The sequence below is a fragment of the Schistocerca serialis genome, chromosome 6 (genome assembly GCF_023864345.2).
Source record: "Schistocerca serialis cubense isolate TAMUIC-IGC-003099 chromosome 6, iqSchSeri2.2, whole genome shotgun sequence".
Taxonomy (NCBI): domain Eukaryota; kingdom Metazoa; phylum Arthropoda; class Insecta; order Orthoptera; family Acrididae; genus Schistocerca; species Schistocerca serialis.
The window spans coordinates 636009166-636031335 of NC_064643.1; the positions used below are offsets into that span (position 1 = coordinate 636009166).

Sequence of the window (22170 nt, forward strand, 5' to 3'; positions counted from 1 at the left end):
ATAATGGATCTGATTTGTTTTTTGTCAGGCCATGGTTTATACTCTGTCTGTGACAAACCATTATTGCATTATTTAAAGAATAAAAAATGTCTTGTCTATGTTTCTATCAGTCCCACACCACAGACACTACTGCCATACCTGCTCCAGTTGGGTCAGTTCCTCTTGCTTTTTGGAAATTAGTTCCTTCATCTGTGACATCTGCCTTTCCATGGTTGCTATTTCTGAATTATCATCTTTTACCCTCTGCAGCAATTGTTCTCTTTCATTAGCTGGAGTGGACCTCATCCTCTCTTCCTGTAATAACTGATCTCGCTTTTCTTGTGCTTCCAACAATTTGTGGTGCAGACGAACTGCCTCTTGCTTTACCTAATGATATAATGATGAGCATAGTGTTTCATACTTAACAAACATGCTCATTCTATTTAAGATATAAAAACTATTAAATTCTTTGTTTACTTATTTATTTCTGTAATGATAAAAGTGTGTGACACAAAATATTAAAAAATGGGAAATGGAATATAATCTTTGCTGCTACATGATATGAAATTAATAAAATGTGTTAAAACATAAATACCTAAATGAATTCAATGATCTCCTGTCATTTTAGTAACTAGAGCTTTATCCGTTACTTAGGACAAAATGACTACATATGCATGAGCCCATGAAGTTATAAAGATTAACTGAAGGAAGATAAATCTAATAGAACTCTGAAATTCTGCAAGTGGAATGTGTGTATATGCATTTGAAGAGAAACATTTTTAATGAGCAGGTGCACATACAAAGGAGTAGCACCTCTGAAACTGATATCTGGTCTTCAAAATTCGATTTTTGAACAGTAAGTGTATCAAGCTGTTGCTGTAGCTCTTCCATCTGCCTTTGCAGCTCATTGTTTGTTTTCTGTAGCACAGCATAATGCTCACGCAATGGAGGGCTCATCTGGGCAAGTAGATTATCAGCCATATGACGCTCCTGAAAAAAGTGCAGGCAAGAAACCTTCTGTGAGTAATCCAAAAACATAAATGGTTCAATAAATAGCGCAACAAAAGAAATCTAGAAACCTGAGATCTATAATCATTCCTACCTGCTCAATTTCGATTTCAATTTGCTGAATTTGTGATTCCTTTTGCCTTCTCTGAGCAAAAAGTTGCTCTAGAAAATTTGATTCCTTTGCATTTCTATGCTCCATTTCAAGTCTCTCATTATCTATCTCTCTTTTCTCAGTATCTGTGCTTATTTTGTCAAAAACCAAATTATAGTCAGCTAACTTGCCTTGTAGATCTGAAAATAATATTCCCTTTAATATCATATTCCCAGTAGATTCTGGCAGTCTAATTTACAATATTTTATTGAGAGAGAGGGGAGGGGGGGGGGGGGAGGAGGGAAGATATAAGACTACAACAAAGACTGTTAACAGTCCTTCAAGACATTGCAACGTGACTGAGTATTATACAAGCAACAAATAATCGTTGTGCTAGTCACCTACAAAATAATGAAATGGTAATGTGAACAAATTTAATATGGCAATCCTGGTTAACTATAGCAATACTTCAAACATATATTATGCATAGAAAACAAAAACATACAAAAGCAAAAATATAGTCTTTGATCACAGATCAGGACCCAGCATCTGAGTGCTAAAGATGCAGAGTATAAAGTCTTGCTGTATGAGGGGGCCAATAATATTCCCAGCTGAACCACAGACCTCCTCAAAGTTAGTAAATGTCATTAAAAGCTTCTGCTTTTTCTTCTTCTTGTTTTTCACTTGTAAAAAGCATGTTAAGGAAACTCAAAAATTTCTCAACCTGGAACAGAGATACTGTTGATCATTTTTTTTTTTCCTTTTCTGCATACAAACCGTGTATTACCATATGTCAAATTTGTCAAATTCCTACTCAATCTGTGGAAGAGCTTTTTTTTTATTTCTATTACAGTAGCTTTGTTATGTGTTCCAATGGATGAAGTGGAATACTATGCTTTAATTAACTTCTACATTTTTGACATGTGATCACCAACGCAAAGTCATCATCCAAAACTAGAAAGATTTACAAGTTGGCAGCTCCTTACTTATCTAATAGGAACTGGCAGCTAATTCAAATACCACAAAATTTCTTTTGAAGCAGGGAGATTGGCACTTTTTTGTTGATTTGTCTAAGTGCTGGCGCCACTTCAATCTGTTATCCAAGCAACTTTGCACACAGAGTTTCATGTAGTGTGTGCCCTATTATCTTTATTTTCAGTGCCAGTAATTGAGATTTTTTTCCCGAATTGCATTACATTATTTTTGTAAGATACAAAGACATACTACTTGGTGTGAATCTGCTGTTGGCCTCTTCCGCTATTCTCCTGGCTGTGACTGGTGTGGATGTATTTGAGGCCTTAATCAGTATATGTATCATATGCAAAAATCATTTACGTACGTACTTAACAGGAGGGGGTCAAGTGTCAGATCTTACGTGACTCCATATTTAATTTTTTTGAATTATAAATTAAGTTTTACTCCGTGGACATAATTTGTGAGTGTAACACCCTATTTTACGATCTCGAACTGTAAATTCATCCAAGTAAAGGGGATGTCATTAACATCATTACATTTTAATTTCATTGTAGAATTTAATATCACTCTGAACCATGAGAGCTAAAATGTAACTGATCCCCAACACATTGCCAATCTTTGCACATGTTACTATGCAGATATTGCAAATAATGTAATAAACAGTGACAACACAGATACTAGAAAGAAACAGATACTAGAAAGAAACTGAAAAACAAAGTGCAGTCATGTTCCTCTTCTGTTTACGTTTGTGGAATAACTCCAAATCAAATCATCCATGTTGCATAAATCCTTAAGAAAATGTCATCAGGAATTGACGGTATTTCTGACTGCACCATAGAGCTATGTATTACAAACATTTCACTGCCTCTTGCAGATGTTGTTGTTGTGGCCTTCAGTCCAGAGACTGGTTTGATGCAGCTTTCCACGCAACTCTATCCTGTGCAAGCTTCTTCATCTCCCAGTACCTACTGCAACCTACATCCTTCTGAATCTGTTTAGTGTATTCATCTCCAGGTCTCCCTCTACGATTTTTACCATCCATGCTGCCCTCCAATACTAAACTGGTGATCCCTTGATGCCTCAGAATATGCCCTACCAACCAATCCCTTCTTCTAGTCAAGTTGTGCCAAAAGTTCTCTTCTCTCCAATTCTAATCAATACCTCCTCATTAGTTATGTGATCCACCCATCTAATCTTCAGCATTCTTCTGTAGCACCACAATTTCAAAAGCTTCTGTTCTCTTCTTGTATAAACTATTTATCGTACACGTTTCACTTCCATAAAAGGCTACACTCCATACAAATACTTTCAGAAATAACTTCCTGACACTTAAATCTATACTCGATGCTAACAAATTTCCCTTCTTCAGAAACACTTTCCTTGCCATTGCCAGTCTACATTTTATATCCTCTCTAGTGTCCTCAAGAACATCGCCCTTGTATAGACCCTCTATATACTCCTTCCCTTCTTTGCTTAGAACTGGGTTTCCATCTGAGATCTTGATATTCATACAAGTGGTTCTCTTTTATCCAAAGATCTCTTTAAATTTCCCTTAGGCAGTATCTATCTCACCCCTAGTGATATGGGCCTCTACATCCTTAAATTTGTCCTCTAGCCATCCCTGCTTAGCCATTATGCACTTCCTGTTGATCTCATTTTTGAGACGTTTGTATTCCTTTTTGCCTGTTTCATTTACTGCATTTTTGTATTTTCTCCTTTCATCAATTAAATTCAATATCTCTTCTGTTACCCAAGGATTTCTATTAGCCCTCATCTTTTTACGTACTTGATCCTCTGCTACCTTCACTATTACACCCCTCAAAGCTACCCATTCTTCTTCTACTGTATTTCTTTCCCCCATTCCTGTCAATTGTTCCCTTATGCTCTCCCTGAAACTCTCTACAACCTCTGGTTCTTTCAGTTTATCCAGGTCCCATCTCCTCAAATTACCACGTTTTTGCAGTTTCTTCAGTTTTAATCTACAGTTCATAACCAATAGATTGTGGTCAGAGTCCACATCTGCCCATGGAAATGTCTTACAATTTAAAACCTGGTCCATAAACCTCTGTCTTACTATTATATAATCTATCTGAGACCTTCCAGTATCTCCAGGATTCTTCCATGTACACAACCTTCTTTCATGATTCTTGAACCACGTGTTAGCTATGATTAAGTTATGCTCTGTGCAAAATTCTACCAGGCGGCTTCCTCTTTCATTCCTTACTCCCATTCCATATTCACCTACTATGTTTCCTTCTCTTCCTTTTCCTACTATCGAGTTCCAGTTAACCATGACTATTAAATTTTCGTCTCCCTTCACTATCTGAATAATTTCTTTTATCTCGTCATACATTTCATCATTCTCTTCGTCATCTGTGGAGCTAGTTGGCATATAAACTTGTACCACTGTGGTAGGCATGGGCTTCGTATCTGTCTTGGCCACAATAATGCATTCACTATGTGTTTGTAGTAGCTTACCCGCACTCCTATTTTTTATTCATTATTAAACCTAGTCCTGCATTACCCCTATTTGATTTTGTATTTATAACCCTGTATTCACCTGACCAGAAGTCTTGTTCCTCCTGCCACTGAACTTCACTAATTCCCACTATATCTAACTTTAACCTATCCATTTCCCTTTTTAAATCTTCTAACCTACCTGCCTGATTAACGGATCTGACCTTCCATGCTCCGATCTGTAGAACGCCTGATAACAACGTCCTCTTGAGTAGTCCCCACCCGGAAATCCGAATGGGGGACTATTTTACCTCCAGAATATTTTACCCAAGAAGATGCCATCATCATTTAACCATACAGTAAAGCTGCATGCCCTCGGGAAAAATTATGACCGTTGTTTCCCCTTGCTTTCAGCCGTTCGCAGTACTAGAACAGCAAGGCCGTTTTGGTTAGTGTTACAAGGCCAGATCAGTCAATCATGCAGACTGTTGCTCCTGCAACTACTGAAAAGGCTGCTGTCCCTCTTCAGGAACCACACGTTTGTCTGGCCTCTCAACAGATAACCCTCCATTCCTCCATTGTGGTTGCACCTACAGTACGGCTATCTGTATCGCTGAGGCACGCAAGCCTCCCCACCAACAGCAAGCTCCATGGCTCATTGGTAGGAGGGGGGGGGGGGGGGGGGAGCTCTTGCAGATGTAGTCAATTAATCGACTCTTCCAGATACAGTCAATTAATTTTTCCTGTCAGGCACATTTCCAGGCTGTTTAAAATTTGCTAAAGCGGTCCCTATTCTAAGAAGGGAGACAAATCAGATATATAAAACTATTGACCACTTATCTTATTATCAGGCTTTAATAAAATCATAGAAAAAGTAATGTATAATAGGCTAATGAAATTTTTAGAGAAAAACAAATTTCTCCCTTATACTCAGCATGGATTTTGGGAAAATAAATCAACAAGAGGTGCCATCTATGATTTTAAACACAATGCCCTGGAAAAAAAAGGACAGTAAACAAACTGCCAGTGGCATTTTTTACACTTAAGTAAAGCCTTTGACATACTGGACCACTAACAAAATGATTCAAATCATAGTTGACAAACAGGAAATACAAATAAAACATGAACTAAAGAAAAATACTAGGATACATTTCTTAGATGCAGAAATTAAGGGATCCATTCCTAGGCCAATCCTCTTTCTCCTCTATATAAATGATTTAGACCTAAACATTAGGTCACAAACAAATATTTTATTCACAGATGACACAAGCATCCTTATTACAGTAAACATCCCAAGTCAGCTACAAGCAGCTGTAAATAAAACTACAGCACAGCTACATAGATGGTTTGAAGAGAAAAAACTACTGATAAACACAAAAAGAAACAACATTCCTGAACTTCTGTTTAAAAGGTGATGCATGCAACACCAGTGTGACAATAAAATCTGACAAAATTTTATGTTTTCTGGAAACAAAAAATTTTAGACATATGGCTTCAAAATAATTTCAAAGGCATATACATATAAACACTACATAAAACATATTATAGTCTACAATATTAGAGAAGGAAAGTTGCTACTCACCATATAGCGGAGATGCTGAGTCACAATAGCCACAACAAAAAGATTCTCACAATTATAGCTTCCGGCCATTGGCCATTAAGGTCTTTCTCAACAATAGACACACAGACACAGACACACACAGACAGACACACACACACACACACACACACACACACACACACACACAAAAGAAAAAAAGAAAAAAAAAAACAACCACACACGCACAAACTTGCAGACATGACTGCAGTCTCCGGCAACTGAAACCACACTGTAAGCAGCATCTCTGCTATATGGTGAGCAGCAACTTTCCTTCTCTAATATTCTTACGTTCCTTCCTGGATTTTCCATTGTTTGATGTTATAGTCTACAGTTACTCTCTGTTAAAGCAGGATTTAGCACTGTCTGAAATGCAAATGTTGCTCAATTCCATAGGATCCTACTGTACGGATTTATATTCTTGAATAGTACCACCTAGTTCACTGATTTTTACTAACCCAGAAAAGAACTGTAAGAGCAATGTAACATGCTTGAAAACTAGTCAAGCCTCCTGCTTCCCTGTATGTAGATCCTAAAAATCTGTAAGTATGTTAGAAAGAACTTACAAGAAGTAAACAAAAATTTTAACATCCATGAACATATTATAACACAAAAGGAAAAGCTTCCATGTCCAGTCAGTAAGGACATCAGCCTACAAAACTTCCACAATATACAGTTGTATACAAATTTACAACAGGCTTCCACATAAGGTAAAAATGATATCATCACTCACACTCTTTTGTAAAACTTTAAGGGCATTCCTATTACGAGGGTTGTTTTTTAAGTAAGGGGCGTTCGCGCGTATAGTCCCGTAGTTCGTGCGGATGCCGCAACAAGCCACCGCACCACTTGCCGGCCTCCTTCCCGTTCACAGTGATGCAAGTTGCAGCTCTGTAGCTGACGTGTACGCATCGCTGTGCTACTTTATAATGATTACGATTATTGAATCGCCCGCCGCGTGTGAGATACGGTCAGTGATACGTTTTTTGACTGCAAGAAGCCTATCAGCTGCAGAAATTCATCGTCAGTTAACAGAAGTTTATGGCTCGAATGCAATGAGTGAAGGTAAAGTGTGTCAATGGGTTAGAGAGTTTAAAAATGGCCGTCAAAAAGTCCATGACGAAGAACGCTCAGGCCGGCCCTCTGTGATCACTGATGATTTGGTGGCTGCAGTCGAAACAAAGATTCATGAGGACAGAAGATTCATTATTTCCACTCTTTCTTTGGAATTTCCACAAGTTTCAAGATCAGTTTTGTACAAAATTGTGTCTGAAAGCCTAAACTTTAAGAAACTGTGTTCTTGGTGGGTACCCAGACTCCTCACAGAGGACCACAAAGGAAAGAGATTTGCCACTTCATTGGACTTTTTGATTCATTACGAGGAAGAAGGGGATGACATGTTGAGTCAAATTGTCACTGGAGATGAAACATGGGTATCCCACATCACTCCCGAAAGCAAGCGACAATCTATGGAATGGCGACACACAACCTCACCCGTCAAGGTCAAAGCCAAACAGACGCTGTCAAAGCGCAAGATTATGGCAACTGTGTTCTGGGGCCGGCGCGGTGTTTTGCTAGTGGACTTTATGCCACGAGGAACGACAATCAACTCAGATGCCTACTGTGCAACTCTAAAGAAGCTCCGCAGAGCAATTCAATCCAAAAGGCGTGGCATGCTGACAAAAGGAGTTTTGCTCCTGCACGATAACGCTAGGCCTCACACCTCTCAAAAGACTCGGGATTTGATTGATTCTTTTGGCTGGGAAGTTTTGGACCATGCACCATACAGCCCCGACCTTGCTCCTAGTGATTTTCACCTTTTCCAGTACCTGAAACACCATCTTGGCGGGCAGCGCTTCAATGACGACGGTGAAGTGAAAGCGGCTGTCGGAGCAGGCGGCCGAATTCTTTGAAGAGGGAATTAAAAACTTACTTGTATGGTATGACAAGTGCTTAAATAAGCAAGGCAACTATGTAGAAAAATAGGTAAAAGTGTGTAGAATCAGAAAATAAAAGTTTTTTTACAAAAGTATTTGTATCTTTTTTTTTAAATAAAAACGGCCCTTGCTTAAAAAACAACCCTGCATCATTGCTTCTATTCAGTAGCAGAAATTTTAGAACATTTGAGATACGAGAGACTTGAAACAAGACAGTGCAACTACTGCAAGTAGAGCAAGCTCTTTTGGGCATAAAGCTAAAATTTATGTGTCTATTAAAATAATACTGTATCTTTACTGTGTTGTGATACTGCTTTGTTTTGTGTTTGTTCCGTGTCCCACAATCTGGAAAGATTTTTGGGTGAATGAATAAATAAATATGGCACCTTGGCTTCAGCTGTGAGAGGCTGCAGTCATGTGTATGTCAGTTGCTTTTGTGTGTGTGTGTGTGTGTGTGTGTGTGTGTGTGTGTGTGTGTGTTTTGCCTATTTTCGACAAAGGCCTTGTTGGCCAAAAGCTTATATTGTGACAGTCTTTTTGTTGTTCTTATCTGCAGCTCAGTACATCTCCATTATATGGTGAATAGTAACTTTCCTTTTCATAATATTGCTACATTCCATCCTGGATTATCCATTACTTAAATAAACATGACACACACAATTGAAGATCACAGAAAATGCGAAGTGATTATACAGGGCTGATTTACAAAAATCTAATGGATCTACTGTAGATGGTTCATTTTTTTCTCCCTATGTTTTCAGCTATATTAGGAACAAACATATATATGTATCATATTTCCTAACAGAGCAATATATAATTTTAGATGTAGCATCCAAACAGAATGTTACAATCAAATAATCCCTCCTTCCATTCCCCATCATCCTTTCGAAGCTATGTGTCTATGCATATTGTTCTTCTCCATCTACATCTATACTCTGGGAACCAACTTACAGTGTGTCAGTGTGTGGTGGAGGATACTTCGTGTACTACAGTCACTCCCCCCTTTCCTGTTCCAGTCGCTAATGGATCAGGTGAAAGAACCAATATTGATAAAACTCTGTGTGAGCTCTGTAATCTTATGTTCATGGGCTTTTCTCATCAAAAAGTCAGTATAAATTTGAAAACTTAATAAAGCACGGAATAATGTAGGTACAGCGGTAAAAATTGACATACATGCTTGGAATGACATAGGGTTTTTATTTATTTTATATATATATATATATATATATATATATATATATATATATATATATATATATATATATATATATATATATATATATATATATATATATATATTTAAAAAAAAAGAAAGTTCACAACATGGCTGACAGATGGTGCTGGACAGCAAAACATCAGTGACTGCGCATGACAATCATGTATAAAAGGAGCTGTAATGAGAGAGAGAATCAGATGCACCAGCAGTCGCAGCATGTTGACGTTACCTGAAAAGGCACTTTTAGTGAAGCTGTATTATCAGAATGGGAAATGTGCTGGTTCAGCGTTATGATCCTATCGCCATAGGAAGGGGATTCGAACGGGTAAAGGTCCGTTGACAAATGCAGCTGTGGCGAGAATGAGTTCGAAGTTCGAAGCCACGGGTTGTTTAGACGATAGACCCTGTAGTGGCCAACCGAGCACAAGGTGTAATGCTGCTGAGACAGTTCTGGAAGAAATGGAGACTGTAGCAGGTTTGTCTATGCACAGGGAAGTCAGTGCTCGTGCAGCTGCACGTCGCACCGGCATTCCATACACTACTGTTTGGTTGGCACTTAGGCGTACCCTCCGATGCTATCCGTACCAAATCCATCGGCATCATGAACTGTTACTTGGCGATTTAGTGAAGTGGAGGGCATTTGCGGTGTGGGCGTTTCAAAAGATAGCGGAAGATGACGATTGGTTGAGTAACGTGTTGTGGACCGACGAAGCTCATTTCACATGCCATCTGTCGGACATTTTTGGAACTTTTGTATTTATTTGGTTCTAATAAAACCCCATGTCATTCCAAGCATGTGTGTCAATTTGTACCTCTCTATCTACATTATTCCGTGACATATTCAGTTTTTAAATTTATACTTACTTTTTGATCACCCGGTATATAAATGTTGAAGGAAGCAATATATTGGATGACTCTTCTAGGAATCTACACCTTTGAGATTTTGACAGTAAACCCTTTCATGATTCACATCATCTATCTTGTAGCATCTGCCACTGGAGTTGGCTGAGTAGCTGTGTGGTGCTTTTGTGCTTACTAAGTGAATCTTTAATGAAATGCGCTGGCCTTCTTTGGATATCCTCTATTACCTCTATCAGTTCTATATGGTAAGGATTCCATACAGACGAGCAATATTCAAGTACTGTTCGAACAAGGAGTTTGTAAGATACCTTCTGTGTAAGTGCACTTCACTTGTTGAGGATTCTTCCAGTGAATTTGAGTGTGGCATCAGCCTTGACTGTAATTAGTTTTATATTGTTGTTGTACTTTAAACTTCTCTATATGCATACTCCTAGATAATTTATAAGTGTTACTGCTTTCAATGATTGTTCTGCAATTGTATAATCATACAACAATGGTTTTTTTCTATTTATGAACAATACTTTAAATTTGTTTATATTACAGGTCAACAAATAATCTCTGTAACAATCATTGGTCCTCTGCAAGTCTGCAATTTTCAAAATTGTGATTTCTCTGTATACAACAGTATCATCTGTGAAAAGCCTCATGGAATTTAGGACATTATCTACTAGTTCATTTACATACACGGTGATTCAAAAGTAACTGTAGACACTTCGTTAGTGTACATCTACATCTACATCTACATCTACATTGATACTCCGCAAGCCACCCAACGGTGTGTGGCGGAGGGCACTTTACGTGCCACTGTCATTACCTCCCTTTCCTGTTCCAGTCGCGTATGGTTCGCGGGAAGAACGACTGTCTGAAAGCCTCCGTGCGCGCTCTAATCTCTCTAATTTTACATTCGTGATCTCCTCGGGAGGTATAAGTAGGGGGAAGCAATATATTCGATACCTCATCCAGAAACGCACCCTCTCGAAACCTGGCGAGCAAGTTACACCGCGATGCAGAGCGCCTCTCTTGCAGAGTCTGCCACTTGAGTTTATTAAACATCTCCGTAACGCTATCACGGTTACCAAATAACCCGGTAACGAAACGCGCCGCTCTTCTTTGGATCTTCTCAATCTCTTCCGTCAACCCGACCTGGTACGGATCCCACACTGATGAGCAATACTCAAGTATAGGTCGAACGAGTGTTTTGTAAGCCACCTCCTTTGTTGATGGACTACATTTTCTAAGCACTCTCCCAATGAATCTCAACCTGGTACCCGCCTTACCAACAATTAATTTTATATGATCATTCCACTTCAAATCGTTCCGCACGCATACTCCCAGATATTTTACAGAAGTAACTGCTACCAGTGTTTGTTCCGCTATCATATAATCATACAATAAAGGATCCTTCTTTCTATGTATTCGCAATACATTACATTTGTCTATGTTAAGGGTCAGTTGCCACTCCCTGCACCAAGTGCCTATCCGCTGCAGATCTTCCTGCATTTCGCTACAATTTTCTAATGCTGCAACTTCTCTGTATACTACAGCATCATCCGCGAAAAGCCGCATGGAACTTCCGACACTATCTACTAAGTCATTTATATATATTGTGAAAAGCAATGGTCCCATAACACTCCCCTGTGGCACGCCAGAGGTTACTTTAACGTCTGTAGACGTCTCTCCATTGATAACAACATGCTGTGTTCTGTTTGCTAAAAACTCTTCAATCCAGCCACACAGCTGGTCTGATATTCCGTAGGCTCTTACTTTGTTTATCAGGCGACAGTGCGGAACTGTATCGAACGCCTTCCGGAAGTCAAGAAAAATAGCATCTACCTGGGAGCCTGTATCTAATATTTTCTGGGTCTCATGAACAAATAAGGCGAGATGGGTCTCACACGATCGCTGTTTCCGGAATCCATGTTGATTCCTACATAGTAGATTCTGGGTTTCCAGAAATGACATGATACGCGAGCAAAAAACATGTTCTAAAATTCTACAAGAGATCGACGTAAGAGATATAGGTCTATAGCTTTGCGCATCTGCTCGACGACCCTTCTTGAAGACTGGGACTATCTGTGCTCTTTTCCAATCATTTGGAACCCTCCGTTCCTCTAGAGACTTGCGGTACACGGCTGTTAGAAGGGGGGCAAGTTCTTTCGCGTACTCTGTGTAGAATCGAATTGGTATCCCGTCAGGTCCAGTGGACTTTCCTCTATTGAGTGATTCCAGTTGCTTTTCTATTCCTTGGACACTTATTTCGATGTCAGCCATTTTTTCGTTTGTGCGAGGATTTAGAGAAGGAACTGCAGTGCGGTCTTCCTCTGTGAAACAGCTTTGGAAAAAGGTGTTTAGTATTTCAGCTTTACGCGTATCATCCTCTGTTTCAATGCCATCATCATCCCGTAGTGTCTGCATATGCTGTTTCGAGCCACTTACTGATTTAACGTAAGACCAGAACTTCCTAGGATTTTCTGTCAAGTCGGTACATAGAATTTTACTTTCGAATTCAATGAACGCTTCACGCATAGCCCTCCTTACGCTAACTTTGACATCGTTTAGCTTCTGTTTGTCTGAGAGGTTTTGGCTGCGTTTAAACTTGGAGTGGAGCTCTCTTTGCTTTCGCAGTAGTTTCCTAACTTTGTTGTTGTACCACGGTGGGTTTTTCCCGTCCCTCACAGTTTTACTCGGCACGTACCTGTCTAAAACGCATTTTACGATTGCCTTGAACTTTTTCCATAAACACTCAACATTGTCAGTGTCGGAACAGAAATTTTCGTTTTGATCTGTTAGGTAGTCTGAAATCTGCCTTCTATTACTCTTGCTAAGCAGATAAACCTTCCTCCCTTTTTTTATATTCCTATTAACTTCCATATTCAGGGATGCTGCAACGGCCTTATGATCACTGATTCCCTGTTCTGTACATACAGAGTCGAAAAGTTCGGGTCTGTTTGTTATCAGTAGGTCCAAGATGTTATCTCCACGAGTCGGTTCTCTGTTTAATTGCTCGAGGTAATTTTCGGATAGTGCACTCAGTATAATGTCACTCGATGCTCTGTCCCTACCACCCGTCCTAAACATCTGAGTGTAATGTATGGATCAAAATAATAGTAAAACGTTAGACACAGTTTTGTCTGAAACTGCTTTATTTCAGAGTTATGATTCATAATGCCATTTGTGGTAGGCGTTACACTGTGGGCCAGTACAGCCTTTTGGCATTTATGGCATGTCGTGTTCACCTGCACTTTGACTGCTGTCGCTCTGTCAACGGTACTGCTGCACATTTCAGTCAAGATGCAATGTTGCTTATTCTGATAAGTGGGCAGGTTGTACAGGACCAATTGCTTGGCCTGCCAGATCTCTGGCTCTCAACCCCTGGACTTCCACAATTGGGGCTGCTCAAGGAGCTCATGTAGGGTGCTGCAATTGTGACTGTAGTGCAACTACATCAGTGAATTGAAAATAGCTGTACAACTGTGCAGAAAGAGATGAATGGAGCCTGCAACATTTTGAGAGGGGAAAGAAGTTGAGCGCATCTCGTCTTTACTTACAGGAACATCGTTTTGAACATATCCTGGAGTAAGCATACAGTGCGTGGTAGTGTCATTTGGGTCCCTTTGTGTTGTTGGTTTCTGAGAAGAATTAATTTTGTGTTGTTTGTGTTGCACTTATGAACCCTTTTCTATGGCATAATTAAAAAAATTTTTTTTTTCATACAAAACTTTACTTAACACTTTAATCTTATTTTGATGCATACATGACACACATGAAGCATGTACAGTTACTTCTGAAGCACCACATATACATGGTGAAAAGTGTTGGTCCTATAACACTCCCTTGGGTTATGAATAAAGTTACTTTTATGACTGCAGATTTTCTTAACTGAGAGTGACATGCTGCATTCTGTTTTCTAGAAACTCTTCAATTTAATCAAACAGCTGGTCTGATATTCTGTACACTTTTACTTTGTTCGTTAGGTGACAGTGCAGAACTATACTGATGCCTTCTAGAAGGAAAATTAAGAGTTTAATGTCCTGTCAACAGTGAAATCATTACAGACAGTACCTTCTGAAGTCAAGGAACACGACTCCAACTTGAGTGCTGGTGTATCTACTGCACTCTGGTCTCATGGATGAACAGAGCAAGCTGAGTTTCACATAGCAGTTATTTTTGGAAATCATGTTGGTTCCTACAGAGGAGGGGAAAAAAGGTCATAATACATGAGCATAAAACATATACCATAATTTTGCAACAGACTGCTGGCGGAGATACAGGCTATAGTTTAGTGTGTTTGCTCAATGACCCTTCTTGAAAATGAGAATGACCTGCTTTTTTATCAACTACTAGGAACACTTTGCAGCTTCAGCAATCTGTGGTACACTGCTGCTGGAAGAAGAGTACATTCTTTCATATACTTTATGCAGAATTGTATTGGTATCTGATCCAGTCTAGTGGCCTTTCCTCTGTTGAGCAATTTCTTTTACTTTTCTATTTCATACCAATATCTTGTCATTTTGATTTTTTGTGCTACAATTTAAAGGAGGAACAATAGTACAATCTTCCTCAGTGAAACACTTTTAGAAAAAGGCATTCAGTATTTTGGCCTTCTCTTTATTATAGTCTGTTTTGATGGCATTATGGTCACAGAATGTCAGGATGGGAGACGTCAATCTGTTTACTGGTTTAACATAAGGGCAAATGTCTTAGGAGTTTTTGTCAAGTCGATATAATTTTACTTTCAAATCCATTTCATGCTTTGATGTCATGTTAATTTTGCGTTTGCCCTGTTTTTGTTTGCCTGTGACGCTTTGGCTGTGTTTAAATTTGCTGTGAGTCTCTCTTTGCTTTTGTAGAAACTTTCTAACATAGCTGTCAAACCATGATGGTTCTTTATTATCCGTCACAAATTTTCTTGGCTCATACCTGTTTAGGGTGTATTGTACAATACTGTTGAACTTTGTCCATTGAAGCTTGACGTTTTCAGTCATGGAAAGGAATTTTTCATGTTGACCACTTAGGTAGTCTGAAATATATTTTTTGTTCAAAATGGCTCTAAGCACTATGGGACTTAACATCTTAGAACTAGTTAAACCTAACTAACCTAAGGACATCACACACATCCATGCCCGAGGCAGGATTGGAACCTGCCACTGTAGCAGCAACGCAGTTCCGGACTGAAGCACCTAGAACCATTCGATCATAGTGGCCGGCTGTATTTTTTGTCTTTCTTGCTAAGCAGAGATGTATATTTTGTGCCATTTCTTATATACAGATATTTGTGAGTACCGTTACAATTGTTTGATTTTGATGGTGTGGACTACTTACAAAAATACGTTGTATAGGTTTATAAAACATTGGAAAGTTCGAGATGAAATAACAACAATATTATGAAAAGGATAGATTGCTATTCACCATACAGAGGAGACAGTGAGATGCACACATGCACAGTGAAGATACTGCTATACATTTAAGCTTTCGACGAAAAGACCTTCTTCCAAAGTAGAAAATACACACATTCATGCACATGACCACTGTTTCTGGTGGCAGGTAGAGACATGAACATGTATATGTGAGTGTGCCTGTGTGTGCATTTTCTACTTTTGAAGAAGACTTTTTGGCTGAAAGCTGAAATGTATAGCAATTTTTTTGTTGTGCTTGTCTGTGACTCAACATCTCTATACAGGGGGTAGCAATAGGTCTTTTTTAGGTTTATCCTATAATTTAATACTGACCTGTAAGTTCAGCTGCCATTTCTTTAACTCTCTTGTCATAAATCAAAAAAGTTGCTTGTTCAGCTGACCGAGTCTCAATATCCTTATTCAAATGACTTATTTCAGATGAAAGTTCTCTGATCTTCATCTGAAGTATTCCTTCAAAATATCGTTTATCTTCAACTTGCCGTTTCTGTGGTCCTCTGGAAGCTGTACGGAGTCCAGTCAGCCCCTGTTGTGTCACTGGTCTATCCACGACATTCAACTTGTAAAATTAAAAACACGTACAACTATTGTAGATTGATGGAAATAAAAACTGGCATTTAAATCTAAATTGGGCTAACAGCAAAAGTAGTGGGACATGCTTTTTGTTTTATTCTGCAATTACTTCTAACTTCTTATTTTATGTAACAAACCGATATGTCTATTAAATACTTATTATTCACTCATTCTTCCATCATGAAAAAATTCTCTAATGTCATTTTAAAAGCAGCCATTTATAGCCATATCCACATTAACAAAATTCTCTAGTTTCCTTTTAAAAGCAGCCATTTACAACGATATATTAGCTAACACAATATATATTTTTGAATGAAGCATCTCACTCCTTGGAGAAACATATAAGTGCGTGCTTAAATGATATTTCTGGCAGGATAAAACTGTATGCTAGACTGGGAGACATTTGCGCATTTTGCTAAACACTGCTGTGGCCAAACTAATTTGTCAGATATATAGAGTATTCAGTGTCCAAACTTGCATCACAGGCCAACACACAGCTTCATCTGCCTATGGTCTTGCCAGTTTAGCATGTAGACCACAAATTCATAGGAGAAATATAAATAATGTTTCATTTTAAAATTTAACTTTCAACTGTAAACAAGCTATTGTAAAAGCCCAACCATTATATTGGCAGTCCAGATGATGCATCATTACATTCTTTCATTTAAATTACGCATGATTCATATGAATTTCCCATCAGAATGTTAAACATTAGTTTTAAATCAGAGCTAGGAGAACAATGCTAAGAACGAGGAAAAGTTGTATTTATTTATTGAGTGGGAATGATTTTTCAAAGTGAGCTATATATTACCGGACAAGCTGAATGTTTTATTTAATGTTAGCTGACAATATACGAGGTAACAACACAACACAATAGCTCTGCTACTTGATAAGAAAGTCCATAGCTAGTACTTTGGACTCACCATTATGAAAGTCAGTGGCATCTACACAGTTCCAAAGTGCCAGAACAATTCCAAAGACTAGGCTACAAACTTGATGCTTGAATGGACCACTTGTATCTGGAGACTACCAAATAATGTTTTCAGATCCCTGTTTGACCCAAATAGTAAAACAACTGATCATCTCAGGTTTTATGTTCCGTACAGTTGTTTTGAAGTTTATAAATTTGAATAAGATCTGAGTATAACTGAACTATTATTTTCCACTGTGTTGCCTTTGAATACAATACAGCAGCTGAGCTCATGAGTAGGGAAGTGACACAGTATAGTCATCCACAAGCAATTTAAAAAGTGGCAGCTATATTGTAACACATGCTACTTCAGCTTTCAAATATTTGTCCAAACAACAGCATGTATAACAGCAGTGCAGCAGCAGATGTGGCAGCCCCGTCAGTGGCAGAAGGTGAGTCCTCGGTTCCAGGTCCTGATCAAAAGTCTCTGGACACCTGTTAGTATGGGGTGTGCCCGACCACTGCTTTTACGATGCCTTGAACCTTTCTAGGGACACTTTCAATGAGATGTCTGAATGCCTGCAGAGGAATGGCTCCTCTTTCTTCCTCAAGAGCCAAAACTAGAGAAGGTAGGGATGTTGGACACTGGGGTCTAGAGCAAAGTCAGCATTCTAACTCATCACAAAGGTGTCCCAATGTGTGCAAGTTGGGACTCTGGATAGGCCAGTCCATTTGAGGACTGTTATTGTCCACAAACCATTACCTCAAAGGTTCTGCTTTACGAGAGGGAGCTGTACCGTTATGCGTATGTAGGCGAGCGATTTGCCTGCCTGGAGTTAATATGAGGGGATGTGAAAGTGTTGTACAGCTGAATGCTATCAGGCCCAGAGTGCATCACAGCAGATCCAGCTAAGTGACCAATACTGGCCACCCAGCTACAAAGATGGGCAGTGTCGCCAGAAACAAATAAACCCCAAAGCTGGATATCTGGATGGTTGTCGCTACTATTTCAGAGCAAATAAACATTTTCGCAATGAACCTCTGAATTAATAACTTTTAAACACTTTATGCAATTTCAACATATAGTATCTTAGATGGCAGCATTGCACTACAGTTATAATCTCTAAAAGCTGCATATCTGTATCTATTTTATTTCTTGATTTATAACATTTTTTTTTTTATCTTCTCATTACGCTAATGTTTGTCAAAACATCATATACTCCACAATTACACAGCAAATGTATACACCATACAGCATGAATACCTCACTTTTTGTCATTCTTGTGTATTTATTTTATGATCAGTTTACTATTTTGCCAGTAACTTTATTTAAATGTTAATTACAACTGATAATACAAAATCTTGGTAATTTAAGAAGTGGTCAGTCACATGCGTTAGCTGACACCACCTTTGTAAAGAGTTCCAGAAGATGCTTTCGACAAGCAGGCTTAAATAATTCTTTAAACAATGTTTAAAGACAATCTGTTGTCATTTATTGTGAGCGCACTTGCGCAAGAATACTGGATTATTTATTTATGGACAAATCTTTATTTATATCCGCTGTGAATGGTCTGAGTGTGGCTGAATTTTTATATTATTTCTTTATTTAGATATGGTCATAAAATGTTAGTTTAGTCCAAGATGTGGTCAAGTTCAGTCAAATGATGTGTATAGAATGTAAGAATGATGTATTGGTAGGGACGACCTTCAGCCAATGACAAAGCACACAGTAGTGGAAAATTACGGGAGTCAAGTGGAGGCTGGAACTTTTTGAGTGAATAGCTCAAAGGAGTGATTTGAGGCACTTTTATGTGATTTCTAGAAGGAGGTGGATGTGCCTGTGGTAACGAGTGGTATCCCATCATGGTCATGTTTGATTGTGAGTAGTGAACAGTCAGTACCGTACTTTAACTTCTGAAGGGACTTCATATATCAAGAGGTCCAAACGTGTTCCAGAGTAAGACTGTTAACTTTTTCTGCTTGTATTACAGAACTGAGGGCAGACAGACTATGAGTTACTATTCTCTGTATCACATGCCATAATTTGAAAATCATCATGTTGAACTCTGAACTGTTTTGAGCTGTTTTAACTTTAACTTTGTATTTTATTAACTTCCAATTGTAGCCAAAGTCTAGACTATTTGACTGTGGGATCGCAACAGGTAATTATTTGCAGTGAATTAGCTGCAAGGCATGAAAGCAGACATGTGCAGCTCGACCCCATGACTACATTGAGCTGTTCTATTTGAACAGAGTCATGCATAGTCCAAGTACCTAAAGCACAATTAACCAGAGGTAAAGATGCAACTGGTTTGCTTCTATGGGATGCTCTATGTTGGAGCAACTACACAAGCAGTAATTGTTAAGTACTATCGCAGTGCAGTGTCATACTGATACAATTGTATTCACCAAACTGTTCCTCAACTGTACACAGATCCTTCCATATTTAGCATTCTCTTAAGCACATACGGGGACAGCACACTACCATGAAAACACCCCCATACCATAATACCACCTCTTCCCTATTTCAGTGATGGCACTATACATGGTGGCATGTAGTGTTCTCCAAGCATTCGCCAAATTCAAACCCTTCCATCATACTGCCATAGGGTATAGTGTGAATCATCACTCCAAATCACCCATTTCCAATATCCACTGTTCTTTAAATCACCTCTGTCTCCCTTAACACTGATCACAAAAATTTGTGGCTGATGAGGAGATGCTTGACCACAATACCCCATTATTTTAACTCCCTACAAACGGTCATCATGCTAGCTAGACTGCAGTAGCACTTTGGAATTGATGAATGACTGCTTCCACTGATTCCACACATTCTTTTTACAACCATCTTCCATAGTGCTCGACAATCCCCATCCATCAGTTCATGAGGTTTGCCTGGTCATGGTTTAGCTGTGGTTGTTCCTTTGTTTTTCCACTTCACAATCTCATCACCAACAGTTGACTTGGACAGCTTTAGAAGGATGGAAATGTCCCTGATCAATCTGTTACTCAGGTGATATCCTGCGGCCAGTCCCTGTTCAAAGTCACTAAGCTCACCTGAATGACCCATTCTGCTGTTACTGCTTCTTTACTGACAACACAAAACTCCCCACCTCCTCTCAAGACATCTAATAGTTAATTCTGCATTACATAGGAGTGCCCAGATACATCTGTTTAGACAGCATGTAGTAGAACTGGTCTGCTTGTAATATACCTCACTTGTGACTGCATTACCCCTTGGTAACTGTGCTGCTGATATCTGATGTCTTGCTGTAATTTGAATGAATGACAAGTTCGAAATTATGTACACAACACTGTGTAGTTAGCTTGACACTTTTTCACATTTACTGATGCAAATATTACTATGCTGAACAACTTGTTTAAAATAATTCATACAGTTTATTTCTCACACCTTCTACTATAAATATTTGTTGGTGGCTACAAATTTTCAGTTCAGTTCTGTACACAGTTCAGATTTTTGCATCACCTGAAGAAAAACCCATATAGCTATTCACTGCACAACAATGTACCGAGATGAATGTTACTTGAGAGCTAACTTCAACACAGAGATGTTCGCGTGTTGGTGGTTAAACTAGAACTGCCTGCGCAAATTTACATTTATTACAAATTAAATGTTGTAGGCATACCTGATATGTGGCTCATGGCAAGTTAACACTTGGCTGCTAACTCAAAGAACTACATAAAGAATTTTACAGTGACTGACGTTGACACTTAGGTATTCACCTGTTGGTGACTAAATGTGGACTGTCTTAATCATTGTTCTCTGCTGAAGTTGGTTATTAACTTTTTATTATGAATGATTATTGAAACTGGCTATTAACTTTTAACTTATAACAAGGAAAACAAAAAACTACTGAACATAGAACTGCAATGAGTTGTGAAGTAATCTGATTTAGCTATGGAATGGATAATGTGGAAACTGATAAAATTATAAATAGTGTATTATGAAGACAATGTATACACTTTCAGAGACTCTCAGTTCCCACCAAATCTGGATAATTTACTTAGTTTTGTATGAAGACAATGTATACACTTTCTGAGACTCCCAGTTCCCACCAAATCTGGATAATTTACTTAGTTCTGTAGACTGAATAATTGGCACACTAACATCTTTTCCTAGTACAAGTGAGAATTCTTGCAATCAGAAAAATTAGGGCTATAAAACAAGGTAATTGAATTTTGGAAATAAATGCAATAAAGTAATTGTTTTCTGCATTATCATATACTTATCGTTCAGAACACATAATACAATAGAGAAACAAATTTATATTATTATTATTATTATGAATGGAATAAGAATGAGTGGACACTTTGAGATAGGTGCTGTATTTCCATGAGAAAGATGGTCTCAGTCAACAATGTAGGAAAAGACTGCTACTTACCGTAAAGAAGACACGTCAGGTTGCAGACAGGCATGATTAAAAGGCACCAACATGTAGCTTTTGGCCATAGCCTTCATCAGTAAAGACCCCCCCCCCCCCCACACACACACACACAAAAGCAAGCACACCTCACGCACACATGACTGTCAATTCCAGCATTTTGGCCCAAGATGCTGGAGTTGGCGGTCATGTGTGTGTGTGTGTGTGTGTGTGTGTGTGTGTGTGTGTGTGTGTGTATGTGTGTGTGTTTACTGATGGAGGCTGTGATCGAAATCTATATGTGAGTGTCTTTTAATTGGCCTATCTGCAACTTGATGTGTCTTCTATTTGGTAAATAGCAATCTCTCTTTTCCTACATTGTTGATTGATATTCCTATTTGGAATTTCCATTGTTTGATCATCTCAATCAGATTATCTTCACTATAGCAGATGCAGCAAAAATTATTGCTCTAAAATGATGTGTGTCTGAGTATGAATAAAAGACACAAGACTTCAGAAAAACTGACTGCTACAACTGAGAACTAGAGCAGTACCAAAGGCAAAAAAACTTGTGGTTATTTGGTGTAGCAGAAAATGAAGTGGAACACACAGGCAACCTGCTCATATAGATTGTCCATGAAAAATTAGGCATGGAAGTAAATAAGGCAGTCACTGACAGGAAGCATAGGGTGGGATGAGGAGTATCAGGTGCTACAAGAGCTGGAGCATATTCCATAAAACAATGGAGTTTTTTGAGCAAAGGAAAATGA

General features: G+C 38.6%; 1 protein-coding gene across 3 annotated transcripts in view; it reads right to left on the reverse strand.

Annotated features, from left to right (window-relative positions):
• The window catches only part of LOC126485153 (intraflagellar transport protein 74 homolog), a 224983-nt gene that overhangs the window by 140498 nt on the left and 62315 nt on the right, over positions 1–22170 (reverse strand). For all 3 annotated transcript variants that reach the window (XM_050108823.1, XM_050108822.1, XM_050108821.1), the window contains exons 3-6: positions 15851–16094; positions 1082–1278; positions 793–969; positions 139–366 (exon numbers count right to left, since the gene is read on the reverse strand). In XM_050108823.1, the coding sequence (XP_049964780.1) occupies positions 139–366; positions 793–969; positions 1082–1278; positions 15851–16094 (846 nt within the window). The remainder of the gene's footprint in view (positions 1–138; positions 367–792; positions 970–1081; positions 1279–15850; positions 16095–22170) is intronic.